The 23,417-nt window shown below is 39.8% G+C and overlaps 1 protein-coding gene across 2 annotated transcripts; it reads left to right on the forward strand.

The window, feature by feature from the left end:
- Positions 1-2,609: 2,609 nt before the first annotated feature.
- On the forward strand, positions 2,610-22,674 carry DCTD (dCMP deaminase; the record flags this gene model as incomplete). Of its 2 annotated transcripts, none has more annotated exons than XM_079534751.1 (6): positions 2,610-2,827; positions 6,716-6,827; positions 8,180-8,315; positions 18,842-18,958; positions 20,512-20,608; positions 22,596-22,674. In XM_079534751.1, the coding sequence occupies 6 exons, from the start codon at positions 2,610-2,612 to the stop codon at positions 22,672-22,674; spliced, it is 759 nt and encodes a 252-aa protein (XP_079390877.1). The 2 variants fall into 2 exon arrangements, with proteins under 2 accessions (XP_079390877.1, XP_079390878.1); XM_079534752.1 differs by having other exon boundaries at positions 2,610-2,641.
- Between the last annotated feature and the right edge of the window lie 743 nt (positions 22,675-23,417).

Raw genomic sequence — 23,417 nt, forward strand, 5'->3', positions numbered from 1 at the left:
TCATATAACCTACTTCTGATATGTGCATGAAGAAAGAGGCTGTCATGTCAGGTAGCACCTCCACAGACATTGTCAGAACAGGAGTGACAACCTGGGCATAGCAGCAGCTTTCAGTATACAGAACAAAGCCAAACAAACACACAAACAATCGAACAGAAGAAAAACAACATGTAGTTAGCGTTCCAGAAAATGTGTCATTTAGCAATACTGCAGGAATCTATTGATTGAAAATTCAATTCAATCAAAAAATTTTCCTTCTCGGGACATGAGTCACTGCTGTATTATTAAAAATTCTGAATGTTGTTGATCTGGTTGCTTTATTGAGGAAGAACAAGATGAAAGCAAGAGTCAATAACCCCTGAAAAATGAGAAAAATGTACATTTGTGGACTTAACAGATGGAGATAAGGGTAGGTTCAAATTATTAAGAAAACTTACTTGCTAAAATTACAAAAAAAATTAACTTTTGAGTTTCAAAAATAATACAATTGTAATATACTTTAATATGAAGTTGAAACTTCAACAAAATAAAACCTCATCGCTTAATAGTAAAAGCAGTTATTCTGCAGCCTGTATTTGTTACTTCTCTGACAGGAATAGAAGAGAGCAAGAATCTTTGGTTTCTTTTTGTGAAATAGGGGTTCTATTACTTTCAGTCTGGTTCTGCCTGTTTTATAAATATTAGCTGGAAAATGTGATAAACTCCTCATCAGTTTTCACAGAGTAGAAAATCCTTCATTCTCTGTATATGATCAGCGTATAAGCACTGTTTTTGAAAGGTTAGTGGTTGTCACGGTTTGTCCTCAGAATCTTAATTATGTAAAGTAATAAATTTAGCATGAGTAATTGTAGCACTATTAATTTTAATTCATATTTCAAGAGTGCAGAAACATATACAGATAGTAGCAAACTTTTTGAACTGCATTATGCTAAATTTTTCTCCAGATTAATTAAATGAGTGCTCTTTAACTCTCTTCGTGATCAACCATAATCAGGCCTTTCATTTCACCTTCAGGCTCATGTTTTCCTGACTGATGGTACTTTCATTAAATTTCATTTCTTCTCCTTGCATTTAAATTGTTCCTTTTCATGAACATTTGTCCATATGAAGTTGTGATCATAGGGCTCTTAGGGCTCACTCTGAGGGCTGAAAATGTTAGCTGCTTATGCCAACTTCTCTTGTGACAACTAAACAGGAGTTTCTGTGAAATGAGGTAATATTTTCATACTTCATGGTTTGTCAGTTATTTAAAAAAAAAAAAAAAAAAAAGACAGAACAAAACAATGCAGCAAACTAAAGAGAAGGATGTGGGTGTCCTAGTGGACAACAGGATGGCTGTGAGTCAACAGTATGCCCTTGAGGCCAAGGCTAATGGTATCCTGGAGTGTACTGAAAAGAGCATGGCCAGCAGCTTTATTCTGCTCTGTCCTGCTGAGTCCACATCTGGAGTACTGTGTCCAGTTCTGGGCTCCCCAGTTCAAGAAAGTCAGGGAACTGCTGGAGAGAGCCCAGGAGAGGGCCAGAGAGATGATGAGAAACTGCCCTGGGGCATCTCAGGTGTGAGGAAAGTCTGAGAGACCTGGGGTGTTCAGCCTGGAGAAGAGAAGGCTGAGGGGGGGTATTAAAACAGTGCATTTAATATATTGATAAACATATTATATGTATGTTGTTATCACTGTTTACAAATAAATGAAGTGCAGGAGTCAAGTCAATGGGGCAGACTTTTCAGCAGTGCCCAGCAAGAGAACATGAGGCAGTGGGCACAAACTGGAACACAAATAGTTCCATATGGACATAAGGAAAAACTTATTTACAGTGATGGTGAGAGAGCACTGGATCAGGCTGCCCAGAGGGGCTGTGGAGTCTCGTTCTCTGGAGATATTCAAGACCCATCCGATGCCTACCTGTGCAATACACCTATTGCAGGGAGCCTGCCTTAGCAGGGGGTTGCACTCAGTGACTTCCCTATGTCCCTTCTAACCCCTGTAATTCTGAGACTCTATGAAATATGAAAGCAATAGCAATATGTACTTCTGTTTTTATTACCATTGTCTGTTTCTTTTGGGATGGCTTTAACCACAGCTGTGAACATGGTTGGGGTCCTTTAGATGGCCACTTCTGCAGTTTGCTACATGTATGGACAGTATGAGGGAACATAAAGACTACCACGAAGTCAAACTTTCAGATAGTCTGCTATGTTAATACTGAACTTTAATAGATAGCATTTACCTCAAGAGCTTGGGCTGGGAGAAAAATGTGTACTTGTGCTGACCGTTAGAAGCAACATCAACACCGAAGAAGGAACACAACACCGAGGACCACCATAGCACTAACATGACTGAACTGCCTCAAGGTCTATAGAAACACAGGAGTGGGTCGGCTCTGCGAGATCGGTGCTGAGGTCCTGCAGCACCCGTCCATTAAAACAACCCTCGGATGCAGCCGGGCCAACGTTTGAAGCTCTTTTCCTGCATAGCCGGGCCGCACCCACCCATCCTCACCAGCCCCCGGGGCGCGGAGCGACATGGCGCCGGGACTCCCCGCCTCCCTCCCGCCCCTTTCTCCACCCCTTCCCGCTTTGGCGCCAAACGGCGAAGGAGAACGGCGGGATGAGCGGCCATCAGCGCGGCCACGTTAACGGGTACGCTCCTTCGCCTCCTGCCCTGCGCCGGCCCTCGGGGACCGCGCTGAGCGAGCGAGGGCACGACGCGGCGGAGAGGCCGAGGGTTCAGGGGGTCCACGGGTGCTGCCGTTTCCAAGCTCCCTCTGCGGTTCCCTTCGCGCGCGTACTGCTCAGCTGGGGCTCAGCAGCTCGGCGGGGGGAAGCGTGAAGTGCCTTAGGGAGCGGCATGCACATCTGGCACAGCGTTACAGGCTAAACGGTGAGGCATAAGGAAGCTAATGCAAAAAGTCAGCAGGAGCATGTGACCCGTTTGGCTTTTGGGAAACGAGGCTGTAGGTGCTAAGGGGGCTTTTTTTAAGAAAGAAATACACGCTTGGTCTTTTACCTTAATTTCTGTGAGTTGAGTGACAAAATATTGGCAGTTGATTTGCAGGAGAAATCTCCTGGGAGAAGAAGAAAATACGGTGTAGTTGGAACATGGTGAAGGCCTCACCTGGAGCACTGTGTCCAGATGGGGAATCCTCAGTGCAGGAGGGATGTGGTCCAGAGGAGAGCCACAACAATGACCCAAGGGATGGAACACCTCCCTACAAGGACAGGCTGAGAGAGCTGGGGCTGTGCAGCATGGTGAGGGAAAGGCTATGGGGAGACCTGAGAGCGGCCTTTCAGTATCTAAAGGCTAAAGTAAGAAATCTAAACCTAAACTCTGAAAAATCTGGAGTAAGAAAGAAGGGGTCAGACTTTAGAAGGGTCTGTTGTGCTAGGACAAGGGGAAATGGTTTCATACTAAAAGGAAGCAGATTTAAACATGACGTAAGGGAGTGTTTTGCACTAAGGGTGGTGAGGCACTGGCACAGGTTGCCCAGAGAGGCAGTGGATGCCCCATCCCTGGAGACAGCCAAGATCTGGCTGGAGGGGCTCTGAGCTCCTGATGGAGCTGTAGGTGTCCCTGTTCAGTGCAGGGAGTGGGACCAGGTGGCCTTTAGGGGTCCCTTCCAACTCAGACAGTTCTGTGATTCTATACTGCATGTGATATCAGAAATAGAAAACAGCAGGAAAATGAAAAGGGAAAAGAAAGTCCAATACCTGTCCGTTCACCAGTTGTACTACACTGTTGTGTAACTGACCACTACATTTCATTGTCTGTGTTCTGTTTTAAGATTTTCTACCTTTTTTTGTTGTTGTTGTTGTTGTTTAGGTAAACTTTTTTCTTTTTTTTTTTTTTCTGTAGCTGGATGAAATTTCTTCCCTTTTTTTTGACACAGTGTTATCATTTACTTGAAGATGAATGGGAAAGAACTGAGAACAGAAGCTTGGTCTTTAATTGCAGACTCTCTGTTTGCCTTTGAAATACTGTTTACATAGACTTTTCTGCAGATTATAAATTGTTGTAGAATTTGGGGATTTTTTTCCTTCCTTTTTGAGTAATGTTATCTGCATGGCTTTCACTTCCCATTACTTTTATTCATTGGTTTGTTTGAATTATCACAAGGATAAATGTTTTTTTCTCTTTTTGTAGCTAGCTTTTTTAAGCAATTTTTTTAGAGTAGATATTCTTCATGCAATTCTAGAACTTACAATTGAGTGTGAGGAGAATTATCAGCTGCCTAAAATCTTTATGCTTAATTTTCCTGTTTGTGCTTTACCACTAGCCAAGTCCTTGGCTTCTGCTTAATCAGAAATGAAGTGTTTTATACCCATTTCACACTCTTGTGTTCCTGTGCAATCAGCTGAAGGAATCATCTAGCCAAACGTTGTGATGTTAAGTAGAAGTAATTGAGTGAGGTTTTTTTTGTTGTTGTGGTTTTTTTTTGTTTTTTTTTTTTCTCATGTTCTCTTTGATGTCAGCCTTCTGCTCATTTCTCAGATATGCGCCTCTCGCTGTGAAGCTGGTACTCTGAGGGGCTTCACTTACTGTTTTGTATTATAAGAAAAACTAAATAGTAGCTTTTGCAGGTTTTTTTTTGGGGGGGGGGGGAGAGGGTTTGGTTTTAATAACAAGATTTACTAGGAAATAATTTAACAAAAGGAGATGTCGGAATCTCTCAGTTCTCAGTGCTATGATTTTTCCGGAGAGCTTTTCCCAGAATGTGTTACATGGTGTAGTTCTGCACTGGGTGTTACGTATCTTTGTTGAGGGCTCACAGAAGATGTCACTGTGAATGTCACTTAGGAATGTAGTAGAGTATTCCTTCAAAGTCTGTGGGGGTTTTGAAGTGTGTAAATCTACTTTTGTGATACATTGTAAATAATCACTCATGAGTTGAAACATTTTCTTCTAATTTCAGTAAACCTGGTCCATGTTCAGTTTGGCAAGAAGTGTGTAAGGAGAAGTCTTTAATTTCTGCTGTGAACCTCTTGTGCTCTGAACACTCTTCTTTGGTAGCAGGATACAGTTTCTATTTCTTAGACAATTCAAGCCAGTTTGAGCACCCTCATTTTTATGTTTGCTTTTATAACAGACAATTTTTGATACTGTTTACAATGTTGTCAAAGTGTGGGAGAGGTCTGCTGGTTACACGGAGAATGTATGTTTCTCCCATCTTACTCTGAGATGATGGCCTTAATGATAATCCTCATTCATTCCAAGAAGAAGCCAAAATTGCTTACTTCTAAGATGCCACATATAAACCACTCAAAAGCAGTAATTTGTCTTTGGTAAATAGAGCCTTGTGGGTTTCTAAAGTACAGTTTTAGTATGTACTGGCATTCTCTTCACTTAAATAGTGTAACCTCGGTGTGACAAGCTAACTGCAAGCCTCTAACACATGCTATTTTATGTTTTTAGTTATAAAAACAATCATTAACAAAATGCTTGTCTTCTAATGTTTGTGCTTGGAAGGCACTGGCACTAGAGTGGCTGTGAGATGTCTTGCAGTTTGCGGTTACCTCTGATGCACTATTCTGCATGGCTCTACACTGCTGGAAGGGTATCTCAGTCTCTTTCCTCTTTTTTTTTTTTTTTTTTCCCCCTAAAAAGTCTTAAGCTGTCTTCCTGGTAAGTGGAATTCAGGAGGAAAAGTACTGCACTTCTGTATTTTGGTAAGTTATTTGCTGTCTTGTATTTGAGCTGTTCTGAGGATTCCTGAAGAGCTGTTAAAATTACTACATCATTTTGGTTTTCAAGTGTAGCAGTGTTAGGTGGGATTTGGGGGACTTTTCTTTTGGGCTTGATGTTTTTCTGGAAATTTGCAAATCTTTCAGGTACAGGAGAGAAGGTTGGGGAAAAAAAAAAGTCTGTCTTTGCCTTCTTTTTCTGAAAAGCACAGATACCTTCCTGTTGTGTTTTGTGCTGCCCAGGAAGTCTTTCAACCGAAAGGAGGCAAGAGAAAGTGACACATCACTTCTCCTGTGCCCCTTCTCTCAAATAAACGGCTCAGTGTAGGGGAAGAGGCAGCTTTTCATGCCACACTTATACATTCTGTCTGAGGGGAAAAGCTGTTGAACTCATCAGCTTATAGGGGACGTTCATAAAGCCCATAACCTCAAGAGAAACTTAGCGTTGGACTATCAGAATGGTTTACAGCCTCAGACTGTTGCGTGTAAGCATTGTCAAAAGAAGCAGGCTCAAGCAATAATTGTATAGGCAGAAACGAATGACAGAGCTGGAAGCCTCCAAATAGAAATCTAGAGAATACTTGTCATAGGTGGAAGTACAAAATAGCTTAGATTAGAGGCTTGCAGTTAGCGCAGTCATCACAAAAATGATTGTGTTGTTTGAGTGGAAAGAACGCCAGTACAAGATATACCTGAATCTTAGAAATACACAAGGTGTTATCTGTCGAGGATGAATTGCTCTGTCTTTATAGCTCAATGCTCTGAATAGCTCAGCCTTCTTATCTAAAACAGAAATTTGCAACCTTGCTGGGTTTCCTTTCCTCTGAAAGGAAATGTTGCATATATAAGTTCTTGGAAAGCATGTAACACTGATTTACTGGTGAATAAAAGGTGGTCTTTGTGAGATTCTAGTCATTTAGATTACTTTAAACTTGCTCTCATTGGAAGAATGCAGTCAGCAGTAACTTCACCTAAGTGTTATTTACTGATGACTTCTTTTTTTTTTTTTTTTTTTTTTTTTTTTGGAAACTATAGTTTTGGCGATGAAGCATCCTGTAAAAAACGAGAGGATTATCTGGAATGGCCTGAATATTTTATGGCAGTTGCATTTTTGTCAGCGCAGAGAAGCAAGGACCCAAGTTCTCAGGTAAGAAGTCAATGTATAAGAGTAACATAACCTAATCTGCCTTACACATCACATCAAGTGCACATGTAGCATTTTCAGGGTTTTCTTATTAAAAGTCATTTTAGTATATAGCTTTTGAATTTTCAACACGATCAGCATTTTTTGTTACAGAAATTCTTTTATTGGCTCTGACCTCGTGTATAATTCTCGGTGTACATTTGTAGGTTGGAGTTTTGTAAGTATTCCCTTCATCTGAAGGTTAAAATGACACACATTTTTTCCTTTTTCTTGTAAATAGAGTTACAGTTAGGAGAATATAACTACTGAAAGTTGTAGATAGTAATTTTTTTAAAAATATATTTATCATCTCAGAAGTTCCTTTGCCTCACCTGCAAGAGTATAAAAATTCCTTCTTGTTTGTTATTGCATTCAAGTTGTCTCTCTCTCCATCCTTTACTTTGCTCATGTACCTCTCTTGCACTTAACATTGGTTGGAGGTGATAGATAACCTCTCATGAGACATGCAGTTCTGCAGCACCCAATCAAGCTGTTGGTTTCCTTTCCCTGAAAAATTTCAGCAAGAAGATCCCAACAAAGCAATGGATTAAAATGCATGTATACAGCCTGCTCAGTTACTTGCTGGCTTCTGTGTGTTATAGCTCTCAGTTCTCTGAAGCATGTTTATTTAGGGCTAAATTCTTGTTTACCCAGTGCTGGTTAATAAACACGTTGTGTAAATTAAAATCAATGCTGTTGTTGTTTCAGTACGTCCAAATTACGGACACAAAACTTAAAATTCTTCATCACTTCCTCAGTCTAAAAGAAGGGCTGTGTGCGGATTTGGATTAAAGTACTAGAAGGAGGGGGTTAAAGTGTCTGATCGTTTGGTGTGTGTTTGCATAAACAAGCCATACAGGGTGAATGCTTATCTGTAGCTAGGTCAGAACTAGCACATTTTTGTCCAGTCATCCATCCATTTTCTTTAGCTCCTGCTGCTGCTTATATTGCACTGGAAAAACTGGTCTGGGGAGCTGAACTGACAGAAAACTTGTATGTAGCACTGTTAGTTGCGTGCTGGTTCTGCTCCCTGAACTTGGTTCACTTTGTAGTCAGACAAGGAACAGCGCTGGCAGACTGAGCTGGGGACTGGGTGGCTAGAAGGTAGCAGGCTTGCATCTGCCCTGGTCTGCCTGTTGGGTTCTATTGTGACCTTGTTTATTGTAGCCTTGTCAGGTAAAGCTCGTATCTCTAAAATTTGTAGCATTGACTTTTCAGCTCTTATCTTCTTTTTTGATATATGATTTTTGCATGCTGTTGGTACTACACAAGTCTTTTTTTTTTTGTTTGTTTGTTTGTTTGTTTGTTTGTTTCAGGTTGGTGCCTGTATTGTAAATTCAGAAAACAAGATTGTTGGAATTGGGTACAATGGGATGCCTAATGGCTGCAGTGATGATGCACTACCTTGGACAAGAACAGCAGCACATAGATTAGACACAAAGTATCCTTACGGTAAGGCTACTTGTAGCTGACAAGTCAGACTTCTGATGTTCCTGCATATAAAAGACCATCTAGTGACCCATCTGGTGGATGAAGGAAAGGCTGTTGATGTGGTCTACCTAGACTTCAGCAAAGCCTTTGACACTGTCTCCCACAGCATTCTCCTGCAGAAGCTGGCAGTCAGAGGCTTGGATGGGTACACTCTTGGCTGGGTAAGGAGCTGGCTGGAGGGCCGGGCGCAGAGAGTGGTGGTGAATGGAGTCAAATCCAGCTGGCGACCGGTCGTGAGTGGTGTTCCGCAGGGGTCGGTGCTGGGGCCTGTCCTCTTCAATATCTTTATAGATGACCTCGATGAGGGCATCGAGTGCACCCTCAGTAAATTCGCAGATGACACCAAATTGGCTGGAAGCGTGGATCTGCCTGGGGGTAGCGACGCCCTACAGAGGGATCTGGACAGGCTGGAGAGCTGGGCTGGAGCCAATGGGATGAGTTTCAACAAGGCCAAATGCCGGGTCCTGCACTTCGGCCACAACAACCCCAGGCGACGCTACAGGCTTGGGGCGGTGTGGCTGGAGGACTGCGTAGAGGAAATGGACCTGGGGGTATTGATTGATGCTCGGCTGAACATGAGCCGACAGTGTGCCCAGGTGGCCAAGAAGGCCAATGGCATCCTGGCTTGCATCAGAAACAGTGTTGCAAGCAGGAGCAGAGAGGTGATTGTTCCCCTATATTCAGCACTAGTGAGGCCGCACCTCGAGTACTGTGTCCAGTTTTGGGCCCCTCACTGCAAGAAAGATATTGAGGCCCTGGAACGTGTTCAAAGAAGGGCAACGAAGCTGGTGAGGGGTCTGGAGCACAGGCCATATGAGGAGAGGCTGAAGGAGCTGGGAATGTTCAGCCTGGAGAAGAGGAGGCTCAGGGGAGACCTTATTGCTCTCTATAACTTCCTGAAGGGAGGTTGTAGTGAGCTGGGGGTCGGCCTCTTCTCTCGTGTCATTAGTGATAGGACCAGGGGGAATGGTTTCAAGCTACGCCAGGGGAAATTCAGGCTGGACATGAGGAAGTATTACTTTTCAGAAAGGGTGGTCAGGCACTGGAATGGACTGCCCAGGGAGGTGGTGGAATCACCGACCCTGGGGGTGTTCAAGGAAAGACTGGATGTTGCGTTGAGGGACATGGTTTAGTAGGAGCTATTGGGAATAGGTGAACGGTTGGACTGGATGATCTTTTAGGTCTTTTCCAACCTTAGTGATTCTATGATTCTATGATTCTATGATCTGGTAGAATTTCATTCTGTTTTTCTTCCACTTATCCATCTTTGTTAATGTGCTCATACATGATACATCAGAATAATAATCACAACTCTGAAAGTAAATTAAAAGTCTGCATGGAGGACTGGCTTCTGTGTGAAGTATGTTTATACATGGTTAGCCATTTTGGACTTTGAAATGAAATCTGGTAAATGTAATGCAGCTTATCAGCACACAGTGCATGCAAATGATTGCTGTTTTGGTGTGTTTGTCTCCACGGAAATTACTGAAAGCACGTATATGCAAAACAAATAATTAGTCTAAAGTACTGGTATTAAAACTGTAAACTGCAGTGGTTGTGGGAAATCCCAGTATTAAGGTGTTTGTGGCATAGATAATACGTGTTATGACTTGTAGATTTGAATTTTGTCTTAAGTGTATGACATACTGTCATTCCATGCCTCTTTTCATTTCATGTCACAGTAGATCCTCACTGCTACAAGTGAAGTGACTTTCACTGTTTATTTCAACCTGTGATTTGATTCACCTCTACTAAATGGAGAGAATGAATGAGGCGCAAGGACAGTTTCATGGTAAAATAAAGCTGAGTGCTACTTTGGATTGTGTCTTCACAGCAGGCTTAGTCTGGCTTTCTGCAGGCTTGCTTTGAAGGGTCCTCTGTGATTATTGGCACATCTATCAAACAAGGCCACATGGTTAGACCTCTGGGCCATGTGTGATTTGCAGGAACCAAAGAGGATGGTTCTCTGAGCTGACTGAGGCTTCAGTCCATGAGGACTGGCTGTTGTTGGGCATGGAAATAGTATTGAGAGTTGTCTTGCAGATTTAGAATTCAGCAGGTGCTGTTGTGGATGAACTGTGGTTAGGACTAATAAAGAAGGGGGGAGTGCATGCTGTCTTCAATCCCTCTTCATGTTTTTACTTCCATGCCAGCTCCTGCTGAACCTCTGTGGGGTGAGACTAGTGCAGCAGGAGCTGTGGGAGCAGGAAAAGTGGGTAGTTCCTTCATTTTGTGCTTCATCTTATTCCCTCCTGGGTTCAGGAGTGGAAGGGGGAAGAACCACAAAGCCAAATGAGAACCCTTGAGAATTTTTCCTGTGCGTGAATGAGGGGCGGTGAGCACTAGAATTTGGATTTTATAAGGATTCTGACTCCTCCAATATGAAGTATTTATTTCTGTCCAATAAATCCATGTTCTTGTTTGTAACTTCTAAAAATTGATCCAATACAGGAATGGGACTTGCATTAGCTTGGAAATTTCTTGTGTTCACCAAAGCTCTTTCTAAACAGCGATATTACATTTTCCTATAGCTTTGAAATGTAAGATTATATGCTGTGGCTCAGCTCAATTAATCAGCTTTGTTTTTGAGTTCTTGTCCTTGTTCAGTTCACCAATTCATCATCAGACCTCTAAAACTAACTCTTAAACATGGTAAGATTTCTTGTTATTTTTCATAAGAGACGCACTGCTTACAGTAGCATCAGCTCCTGCCAAATTTTAACGTCTGTTCTAAAGCACAGAAGCTCTGGTTTTACATATAATGAAGATACTATAATGGTTCACCATGGTACGACTGCTTTTTATTTATAGGGTGTGGAAACAAACATTGCCCCATTGATTAAAGATAAAGCTGAAAAGAGAATATTGATTTTGGTTGAGTCGTTATGCTTGCTGCAAGTTCTCAGTTCTGAACTAAGATCAGTGTGTGTGGTCTTTGGGTCTTAAGCACGTTCCAGGAGAGATGCAGAAATAGGGCTCTCAAATATAAAACTCATTGATTTAAACTAAAAAAAAAAAAAAAAAAGGGATTTCTGGGAATATTTTATACAATAAAATATGAGGGTTTTTAAAATTTTATTTCTAGTTAATGCTGGCTCCAAAAGCTGTGGAATATTTCTTTTTTAACAAGTAAAAAGTTAATACACAATGGTTAAAAAATGCACTTATCAATTTTGAAAGCCTGGAGAGACGAGTTCATTGCTAGGAGCTGCTCCAACTTGTGCCTTTCCCCTAAAGAATCTCAGTCTTCACCTCGTTAGGAAACATCACCACTTTGTAACAAAGTGTCTACTGTGATGAATTAACAACCTATTTTGTAATTCGCAGATCATTTAAAATCTAGCAATTTCTCATTAATCTGGATAGCACAGTTGACAAACCAGGCAAGTACATATAAAAAAAATATAAAATCTGCTTTAAGAAATTGTGGTAGATTCAAAGCAACACATAGAATTGCTGCTAAAATCTCATTAAGCTGTCATGTTTTCCTTACTGCTTTTGCTGATTATCACTGCATTTGTGTAAATTGAACTTCTTAGCTTTGATTTTTGTTGACTATCTTGTTAAAGGATAGTACAATCTTACTATGTGCTCCATGAGCTTATCATGGGAATGCTGGCGCTGACTCCTCTAGAGCTGGGTGGTGTTTATTATGTAAAGATGGTAACTGTGCATATACCACCATGCTACCCTGGAAGATGTCTTCTAGAGCTCTTTTATGCATCTGCACTGCTACAGAAAAGGGCTGAGGTTGGATCTCAGTGCTGTTTTAAGTGCTGCATTAGTTTAGCATAGCCATCAGCTCGCTTTCTGTGTTTTTTGGACCGCTCCGAAGGGCTGTCTCCAGAGCAAAGCCTAGGTGTTGCCCCGAGTGGCTCCCTCAAAGGCTGCTATAGAGTGCAGGGTGGAAAAAGAACTGTAAGAAAACTCTTGTCCTATTGTGCAAAGCCTGCTGAGACAGTATGCTTAACCTTCCTCCCTCCCTCAGGCCATACTGGGGGATAGGCAATGCATGCTTTGTTTCATGCTGTGAAAGTACCATTGTGGTGGGCTGCAAAAAAGTCATCTTATTTCTTTATGCAGTTTGAACTGAAACATACAAAATAAATGTGTGCTGCCCTGGGACTCTTGAGATGTGGAGCTGTGTGGCCCAAGTTCTATGTAATGCTGATGGACACCCGAGCAAATGAACATGAACTAGCATGTGCCAGTTGGCCTTAGGGCCAAGGGTCATCCCTGGCCCTGTCTGTGTTTAGTGTTACAGGTGCAGCGGGGGATTGGACCCAGAGGCTATTCTTGCAGAGCTGTGTTAGGTGATCCTGTAATAAATTTATTGAGCTTCAGCAGAACAGATGGATACACTGACCCCACAGCTCTGATCAGTTTCACTGCTTTATAGCTAGAAAACTTCTTATTTCTATGCTAAGTTAATGGTTTTATACATTCTTGAGTATGCTAGCATTGTTCTTTCAGCTTTTCTTAGTAAGTGCCATCAACCCTTCTTCCTCCTTTCCCTCTTCGCCCATGCACTTACTGATAACAGTGATCTTTTGAACTTTTGTTTTAAGGCTAAATGAATCCTGTCAGTCTTACGTTTTACTACATCTTGAGTCCTATTGGCTTGAAATTGTCTCAGTTATCTGTGTTTGCCACAATATAGCATACATTGTACATATCTCGCCTGCACTGTGAAGTGTGACTTCTGCTCAGTGCAATGTTAAAGAAAGGGCTGTGCTTGATTAAAAATTATTTTTACCCTTATCTAAATGTAACCTGAGCTGCTACTGAAAGAAGGCATGAAAATGCTAGGTAGTGCTCATTTTACCTAAGAGGATGCAAATGTTTGCAAGCTGTTTGGATGCTACAGGAATCATGACGTAAATCACCCATATTGATACTCTGCATTCCCTATGAGAATCTTGAAGCCAATTAAACCTTTTCTTTTGAGCTGTGCAATATACTTGAACAGGTTAGTAGTATAGCTTTGTTACTTTAGAAAGTAGGTAATGTTTTGCTGAACGCTGTTTTTCTTAGCAGAAAATCAAGCTGCTTTTTGTTGCTTTGTGGGAACTGGTTCTTTCCAGGCTGCCAGTCAGTGACAGAAATGGGGATGTTTCTGTGCACCTTAGAGAAATAGAAAGCTAGTTTTGAACACCCACTTCACTGAGATGTTATTAAAAGCTCTTCCTAAAGCTTTGTGCTCAGTACAGTGTACGGGAATTTCTGAATAATTACGCAAAATTCTGGTGCTTGGAGTCAAAAGTGAGTGCCCCCTGTGCTGTTAGATGAATGCAAAGCTTTGATGATGCATTATTTCTTCTCACTGATCATTTAAAATACTACATTTTTCTCCTATTAATGTCTTACTACTGATGCTAGTTGCTATGCTCCTGTTACGCCCTCTGTCTCCACTGTAATCTAAGAACATCTATTTGACAACCAGTCTCTAATTAAGAGGGTTTTAAATTAAAATGACTGGCAAATATAGAAACCTCTAAGCAATAGAGAAAATACTGAGTAAATATGCTTACAAATATTTATACAGGTTCAGAAACGATAAAATATGTGCCGTGGCAGAAAGTATACTCTAATTGAACAGTACCTGCTGTGTAAAATGAAACAAACTGTTAGCAACATTTTGTTGTGTTAGGATTATGAGCTTTTCGTCAATTTTTTTAAAGAGATGAACGCTTGAAGATATTCAGGCAAATGTTACTTCTGTAGAAGCTGTTATTTTGACAGCATAAAACTTGATAAGGCACTATGAAGAAGTGTGATGCACTCTCTCCAACTGGCAGTGCAAAGCCGAGGCTTCAACTGGAATGGGGATCTATAGGAGATGCTCTCCACCTACAGCCTCTCACTCTCTTGTCCTGCCTGGATTTCTTTCTAATTCTAGCGTCGTACACCAAAATGTCTTAAGAAATTTGGGAACTTTGAAATAATTTCTCTTATTCTACTTGCCACTTAAGAAACAGCCCTGTGCTCTGTTGAGATTAGTGCAATCTTGGAGCACTATGATAAGAATGGATTGGATTAGCTACTGCTTTTCAGGTTCTGCAAAAGGCTGGGAGCAGGCAGGGAAGCAGATTTTATGTGCTGCTCATAAATGGGCTGGGTAGTCCCCATATTCACTTCCCAGTTCTCTTTTAACAGAACAAATTAGTTAGGTGGGGCTGTTCCCTCTTCCTGACTGCAGTCTGAAAAGGCTAAGGCTCCGATGAAATCTGGTTCATGTTAACCTTGCCTTCTTGCCCTGACCACAGCAACTGCTCTTAGAGCAAAAAAGCAGGAAGGAGCCAGCAGAAATAGCTGTGAGCAGCATCAACCCAACGTCAGTGTTCTATCTTCCACTAGTGTAGTGAGCAGCATCCACCCCCCACACTTTCACAAAGGTTGAAATAAAATTGGCATCGTTCTATAGTTTGAACCACAGTCCCCAGGCGCTGTCACTCCAGGTGCTTTTCAGTAATTCCTCAGTGCCTTCTGCATCCTTGCTGTGTCCAGCATTGGTGCAGTGAGTAGAGGGTAGCAGGCAAGTAGAGCTTGGACTAAGTTGGGATGGACAAGGGGCAAAAACAAGGTGAAGATTTTACCAAAGGACTGAAAAGAAGAGGGTGAAATTACATAACTCCCCGTATGCGTTTTTGTGCCAGCTTTATGTTGCAGAACGCCTTGCCAGTACCGTACATTTGTCATGGGTTTGTCAAGTTGGTTAACATGGCAGTAGAAAATCTTACGTTAACAAATAAGTCAGAACATGTTGCGTGACACTGTATGCATTGAAGTGTATTTCCTTTAAATGTGACACCGTGTTTAGTGCGTGAATTCTCCAAATTCTTGGTCTGGTTTTGTGAGTAATTAGCTACATAGAAAGGTCGCTTCCTGGAACCTTTGCTTTGATTTCTGTTTAAAATATAACATGTTACAGTGGTCCATACTCCAAGCTCTTCATCAAGCCTCGTAAGCCTTTTCACAGTATTAATAAACATTTTGGGTAATTCTAGTGGTTCTTATAAAATCACTGATCAGAACAGTCTTAGAAGGTGGAAAGAGTGGTTCTGAACACTGCGAGTCAGGAAGAACATATTCATGGTAAGTGTTTAATACTGAAAAATGACTGTCAGTAGGGTAAGTGGGGGGGGGGGGGTTCTTATTTGCGGGTAGGTTTAAGGACGAGCATTACCTAATATGCAATAAAAGTGATATGCAGCAAGAAAAGATAGAAACACAAGTAGGAATTAATACTACCAGAAATTAATCAGTCCTCTATTTTTTCCCCCCTCTCATGCACATTGTATTAGGTGAAGGAAATGTCACAGGACACACTGTATTACTGCATGATTGTTTCTTCAGCTAATGAAGTCTTTAGAGAATACTTTTCAAGCCACTTTTCCAGCATAGAAACCAATCTTCAAGACCTAATAGACCTAATATAACGTTAACTATATGTGAATATTATTTAAAAAAATAATACTAAACAACTGGGGGTCCCCAGAGGGTATTGCAAAAATTTTAGTTCTAATGGCCTGCTTAAATAAACAGCTTTCAGATTTCTGAACACTATGAACCTGTGCAAGGTTTCTTTTAGTGACTTACTGTCTGAGAGGGAACAATATTTTACTAATAGTAGCTGGAGCTCTTAATGGTTTAGAAAACTTTGTGTCACCTTAAATGGGAACTACTCTTGTCATTACAGTTAGGGATTTTGAAATCTGGATTTGACTTTTGTCTCTTTAAGTAATACTCTCTACAAAGTTGGTCAGGTCTGTAAAGTAATCTGTTATCCATACAATTTTTTTATTTATAAATGGATCAACAGTAAATGCCTATTTGCTAGAGAAAGAAGAATGAGGAAGAGGGAGTGAAGACCTATGGGACAAAACCTGAAAATATCTGTCTGATGCCTGTACCTTATTATGGACCATCTAACCTACTATCTCTTACAGGTGCCAGAAGCAGGTATCTAGGGAAATGTATAAAACAAAGACACAGAAAATAATAGATCCCCCAGAATAGTTTTCCAAGTTCAAACTACTGAGCCAGAATGGTTTTGTTATTAATAGCCCAGTAAACAAGGGGCGTAAAAAGTACTGGAAGGAAGGACTCCTTTAATCAATGTGAATCTTCAGTCTCCTACTACTTTGTGCTTTAAGGAATATTTGGTTGAGCTACAGTGTGCATGAAAAGTTCACCTCTTCTGGTTTTTGAAACTAAATCCTGTTGGCTTCACTGGAGATTCCAATGCTTTTTGTCTTGAGATGATTGCTTCTTTCACATTATCATCTCTGTGTCGTCTTTGTCTCTCTTTTCACTCTAGAGAGTTGTAGTTGTTTTTAACTTCAAATTGTGTTAATATAGACAGGAGGCAAAATATCTCCCTCCCTCACTCCGGCTGATTATCTTTTATAAGTTATTTTTGCCCTGAAATTGTTTTTGCTTGGAAGAGGTTTGTTGTTGAAAGTCTGGAAGTCTGTAGTTTCTAGAAGGCTATTTCTCATCAGTGCAGGAGGAAAGTTACAGTGGTACTAACACTGTGTCTGTGTTTGTGGCTGAGGACTTCTAAGTTTTAGTAAAGTAGAAATATTTGCTGAAGGAATTAGGGTGGTTATTTATTTATTTACTTCTGTGAGCCTTTGAAAACATTCTGTCATCCTTCTTTCTTTTGTGGAGGCCTTTGAGACAACTGCCTGGAATATAAGCCCGTTGTTCAAAGAAGCTGGAAAGGGATGGCTCTGTCTAGTCACCAAACCCAAGTTCCAGGTGCTGTTTTACCCTTACTCTTCTGTAACCCCAGAAGAATAATTCTGTGGCTATTCCTTTGAAAGCTGTATAAAATTAATGTAACTGAGTAATATATTTGAAGTTAAAAGTGTTTTCTGGGTTTTCAAAGTTTAAAAGTTGCTATACTTTTATATCTTGTATAATTGATGGTACAAGTCTAAAATACAGTGTGACGCAATTATCATAGTAGTAGAAATAATAGTAACAAACCGTTTATTTTTTCCTTTGCTGTTATTACTTTCCTATTTTTACGTTGGTTTCTGGCTTTTCTTTTTATGAGGATATGCGAACAGTGTAATTATAGTGATTCTGGGGGCAGCTTGTCTAAGTTGATACTGAGCTTTCTTTAGTAAGTGTTTGGTCCTTAGTGACTTGCCTACATGGGAAAGTTTGTGTGCTGTATATTAGGCTGTAAATTTATAGCACGTTAGCTGTTACATAGACGTTCCATGTAGACCTTTAGCACATACGGAAAACATTTCCATTCAATAAGGATTCCTGCATGCTGAAAGTGCAGCACTCAGTTATTCTTCGTGTGGCAAGATCATGCACACAGGGGTCAGTGTATAGTTGCAACTATATTATGAACTTGTGCTCATAACTTTCCCTGTTTTAATTTTCCCATATATGAGGAAGACTTTTTTTTCCTTTTTTTTCTTCTATTTCTTTTTAATCTGTTCTTCAAAACCTGTGCTTGGTGTTGTTTGTACACACAGGTCTCTGGCCGAGCTCAGAGCCACACTTGAATGCCTGTTTACAACGTCTGTCATGGCACCAGACAGTTTCTCAGTAGACAGATGAATACATTCTGCAACTTGCTGACATTCCTAGGTGTAAACAGAAAGTTGTAGCACAGATCCTGTTTCCTAATGGTTTTCTTCAGAAGTTCATGGTGGATGACCTAAACTGAGCTCTCTTCTCCTTTGTCTGAAACACGTTCCATGTTGTACTGATGTGTAGAGCATAACAAGTTGAACCCTCAGTCGCCATCTGACCAGAAGAGCTGTTGTGTAATGGAGGAATAAGGCAGAGTTGTCTGTTGTTACCTGGCCTATCTCAAATCCATGGAGAAATAGAGGACTTTGCTTTCTTGCTTGGGAAGTCTGGCACCTTTTAATGAGCAGTAAACTTGCTTTAATATTAAAGCTGGGACGTTTTTATGGTTGAGTGTGTCTTGTGTATTCTTGGGGTGAGAGAATCATGCAGCAGTACTGAGCAGTTCTGGGACCCAGAGGACAGAGCTGCTCAGTTTTACTTCATGATTCTCCTGCCTTTAAGAGCGCATAGTGTGCTCTTAATAACCATAAGAATGTTCCTATCTGTGCATGTAAACACATAAATGAGCTGTTTTATACTGGCAATTAGATACTCCAGAGAGTTGTGAAGCTGTGAGATATTGCTTCACTTAGGGTGGTTGCAACTACTTGGCCCACAGCCTACGGCTTTGTTGCCTGCTATAGGTGTTAGCAAATGGCAATGCTAATGTGCTTAATGATATCATTACTAATCAGCAGCCCGGTCAGAACAATTGACCTTCATTGATCTTGGTATTTCTGCTTTTATTTCTTCCTCTACCCTTTATGACAAGCTGTGCAAGCTATTTGCCTTTGAAAGGATGTAACACTTTAATTTTAGTTTGACTGATTTATTTTAATGAATGATATTATGAATTGTCGTTCTGTTGGTTTTTTTTTTCCAATCAGTGTGCCATGCTGAACTGAATGCCATCATGAACAAAAACTCAGCTGATGTGAAAGGGTGCAGCATGTATGTTGCCTTATTTCCATGTAATGAATGTGCAAAGCTCATCATCCAGGCAGGTAAGGAGTACTGCCAGCCTGATTCGTCAGTGTTGCAGTGCTGCTTTCTCATCAGTATCATGGATGTATCTGATGTTAAATTGCTGCTGTTAGATCTAAATTAATTGCACTGTCAACTTCATAAGATGCTACTTGTGGGTTGGGGTTGCTTTTTTTTTTTTTTTTTTTTTTTTTGCATCTGAATGGTGCCAAATTTTTCCAGTGCTAATTGCATCTTCTGTGATTCTAAGCGTGCTTCTAATTTAGGTTTGTAACTTCTTAGACCAGGAGCTGCCAAAGAACAACACAGGCTTTGCATATAATTACTGTCAATTTTACTGTGCTCTGACACTGAATAGAGTAGGGCAGAAAGAAATAAACTTCTGCCATGACAAAAGGTCTGTTGGGAGTATATACATGAAATTTTAATTTGAACGTGATGCATAGTAGATATTTGAAGATTTTAAAATATCTTTGCTCATAAATGTCACAAGATTGCTATGATCCTACTTTAATTATGTCTTTTATTACAATTGTTATAAATCTGTGCCACTGCAGAAAGTGTGCTGGCCTAAATGTGTTGCTTTTTTTTCAGATCAGGCACCTTCCAATAGGCCGCCGTTCCAATGAACATCTCTGCTTAAGCAAAGCTTATGTTTTGTGCATTGAGTAAAGTCTTGCAGTCTTAGCATACATTGCTATTCTGAGGAATATTCCTCTTGCCATAATGGGCGTCAGAAAGAACAAAATAAGAAAAAAAAGTAGCTAAATGGAGTACTTTTTTTGGTCTGTAAGGCTTGAAGTGAAGAGGGGTGAAGGTGGAAAGTGACATTTTGTATTTGTGCTACATTTCTCTTATTTACAGAATAAAAATCAAGTGGTCTTCCAAGGTAGGCTTGCTGCTTGTTCTCGGTGTAGTCACTCATCCTTTTCCTTATGCACTTAGGTCAGCAGAAAATAGCATTGATATTTATGTTACCTGGTAAATACAGGAAGATGACGTTAGGTCTGGAATGTCTCTTGGGTCAGCCTTTATATTTCTACTGTAAGTAGGGCACAAATTGTTAATTTGTGTGCGTCATCATACCACAGTTTGAGGCAATATGTGCTTATGAAACTTGGAACTGAAAGTTACTTATTGAATGGAGAAAAAAAAAGCATCCTTTTATAGCTATGAGTTTGGAAGGGGATTGAGATTTGGGGTTCTTTGGGAGGAATTTCATCTATATTAGGTAACGGGACAAGTTTTCAACAGCTTTTTGCAAAAATGCTTTATTTCTACTCCATCTGCCTTGAGGTTTTCCCTGCAAGTTTTTGGATCTGGTCTTCTGATGTGAACTTAGGTGAAATCAGGGAAAACACTTTCTAATGGTCTGAGAAAAATGCCTTCCCAAACAGCTTTACCTTACACAGACTTATTTTCATGTACAAACTTTATGGTTCACTTCTGCTTAGAGTTCTAAAGTATGTGGGTGAGTGCTGTCTTTTCTGATTTTGTGTACCAGTTTTTATGTCATTACTTTTTACTTTCCCATGGAATTCCATTTTTTTTTTTTTTTTAATGACCTTTCTAGGCATAAAGGAAGTGATTTATATGTCTGACAAGTATCATGACTCTATTGAAATGACGGCGGCACGGCGGATGTTTGATTTAGCTGGTATTGTATACAGGTAAGAGAGCTTACAATTAACTTTGTTTTTATTTCTGAAAGGAAGAAAATTGTGGAAAAGGCTAACTTTGGGGCAAAAGTGTCGTCTTTTGCATTGTACAACTTTTTATTCGCTGATAGCAGGCTTGCTCTGTATACCTGTGAAAGATACTGGGTTGACAGACAGTTGCAACATTGTCTTTCCCATATGTGTTGCTGAAGTTCAATTTCATAATGTTTGTATGAAAAAAACCCCCACGCAATTGGAGTATTCCTTTTCATTCCTGGACTTTTTTTTTTTTTTTTTTTTTTTTTTTTTTTTTTTTTGAGTAGAAAATTTCTTTTCATTTGCCAGTGAAATTTGAATATGATAGTTTGTTTGTTATGTTTTACTTGGAGAATCATTGCTGACCTTGGTTTGAGTAGTTTAGACTTCCCGGTGAGTTCTTAGAGTCCCTTACCACAAGAATTATCCTATGTGTGTAACTGAAATGACTGACTAACTTTACAAGGATGACCTGACGATACCTATTGAAAGTTCAGTATCTTCTTGTTGCAGTCAATTTGGGCAGGTATCAGATCAGCTACCTGCAATTAATTCTTGGTGCCTATAGCTGTCCAATCTTCTTTGGTCAGCATTTCTTGTGAGAAAAGTATAAAATCTGGAATATTTGCCTTAAAGTAATGAGAAACTGAAAAATGTTTGAAGAATAGTTTTTGAAGACACTGGCAGAGATACCTAAAGACAATCTGTTCAACAGCTAGTTTGATAGCAATAACATGCTGTGGGTGAAGCTAATTATCTGGTCAGGAAGGCATTGCAACTCTGAAAAGTTTTACAGTATTAATATAAAGACTTCGAAAAATTTGCAAACATAACAATTCTGACAGATAAAATCTTATGATGAAAGGTACCTACTGGGTTGAGAAACATCCATGAAAAAATATAGCCGTACTTGAAATTCAGTTTTAGTTCTTCAGTGTATTTTGTGCCTACTAAGACTGTTTGACTAAGAAGCATAAATCATTCCCTTGCAAGTCAAATCTTATAACTTCTCCAGGGTGAGAAGTGTTTCTTGTATTTCAGACTGCTGTTCTGGACAAAGTACATTATAGACTGTCAGTTTCTGTGCCCAGCAGCATGAGCTTTCCTGTGTTGACTGTTCTTTATTCTTGTATTGATTATTAAAGATGTAGGTGGTATTTAATGAATCTCTTGAACTGAATTGCAGAGCTTAATTAGGCACTAAATCCACACTATTTGCATAATCCTCTGTTTACTGGTAGACTGGAAAATATATGCTCAGTCCCCAAATACCTTCCTTGCTAATTGCTGTAGCAGATGCTCTAATGATAATAAAAGGAAACAATTTGTGGCTGTATTAATTTTATAGTTTTAAAGTTACAATTTTTAAATTATTCCCTCTTAACTAGTTTGTTTTTTTCCCCAGTACAGTACATAATGTGATCTATTCCCCTAGCAAAAAAAAAAATAATAATAATAATACACAGAGGCAAAGCTTGAAAATGTTCTTTGAAGACGTGGTAGGGAAAAAATGCCATCAAAATATTTGTCAAAATACATTTCAGATATTTTGTATATACACATACAGATATACCTATGCATGTATACATATATAGTATATGAAAATACGTGTGTGTGTGTGTATACATACATGTATGTATGAAATATTTGAAAAAAATCTCAGCTTTGGTAACATGATGCTACCACCTGCAGCTAAGTTGTTAAAACTTCTTTGACTCCTGGGTAATTTATGAACTCCAATAGCCGAAGAATGTACAGGCTGACCCTCCCCATGTGTCTTTTTTTGTCTTAGTCTTTCTTGTCCAGGTTTCTCGCAGTGTGGTGCACTATAATTGGCTCCCACAGAGATGAAAACTATGTGAACCCAAGGAGGGTTTTTTCTGTCAAAAATGCAGCTGGAGCTAAAGCAAGCAAAATGTTTTAACTACTCACTAACTAATATCTGTATTTTTCTTTATTTTAGGGAATTCAAGCCAAAATGTAACAAGATCATCATAGACTTTGATTCAATTAACAGCAGACCAAGTCAAAAACTTCTGTGAATTAAGTCCCATTATATCTCTAGAAGACTGTGATTATCCTTCTCTAAAAAGCTGCTAATGCCTTTCATCTTGAAGTTACTTGCAACTTTTTAATAGCTTCTACAGTAAAGCAGACTTCTAAGAAATGTAAGGCATAAAATGTTCCTCTCACTTCATCTTGTCATGTGGAATCTAAATCAACTTAAAATTTTTAATGCCTTTATCAAATCTGCTTTAAAAGTCCAGGAATGTAGATGAGACAATATAATCCATGTACAGAAAACTGTTCTGGTTCTTGCTGCATTCATCACCACATGCTCTGATTGGCTGTCAGCACTGATTTAGAGTCAGTTAAACAGCAGTTCTTATAGTAACCAGTAGTACATTCAAATATGCTAATATATGTTGATCTCTCTATTGGGTGTGTGGATCTAAATAGCTGATCCTAATAAATGACAAAATGTGTTATCCATACAAATACCAATCTTCTAACTTGCATAACACTAGTGTTTTAAAAGGTTGTACAGATTAAAGTATATATTGTATTTTACATGTGTTACCCAACAAAAGGAAGTTGATTTTTCTATTAACTGCTATCTAATACTGTTACACTTGTGCAGTGGTGAGACACGAAGTTGTTCTGAGAATGGTCGATGCTGGAGCAAGCTTTAGAGACCTTTCAATTCTTTTTTTTTTTTTCCACCAAGACTCCAGAATTGAAGGGGTTAGAAGGAGTATATCATTTCTCTCTTACCTTTGGGACA

This window comes from Tetrao urogallus (assembly GCF_951394365.1).
Source record: "Tetrao urogallus genome assembly, chromosome: 4".
NCBI lineage: Eukaryota > Metazoa > Chordata > Aves > Galliformes > Phasianidae > Tetrao > Tetrao urogallus.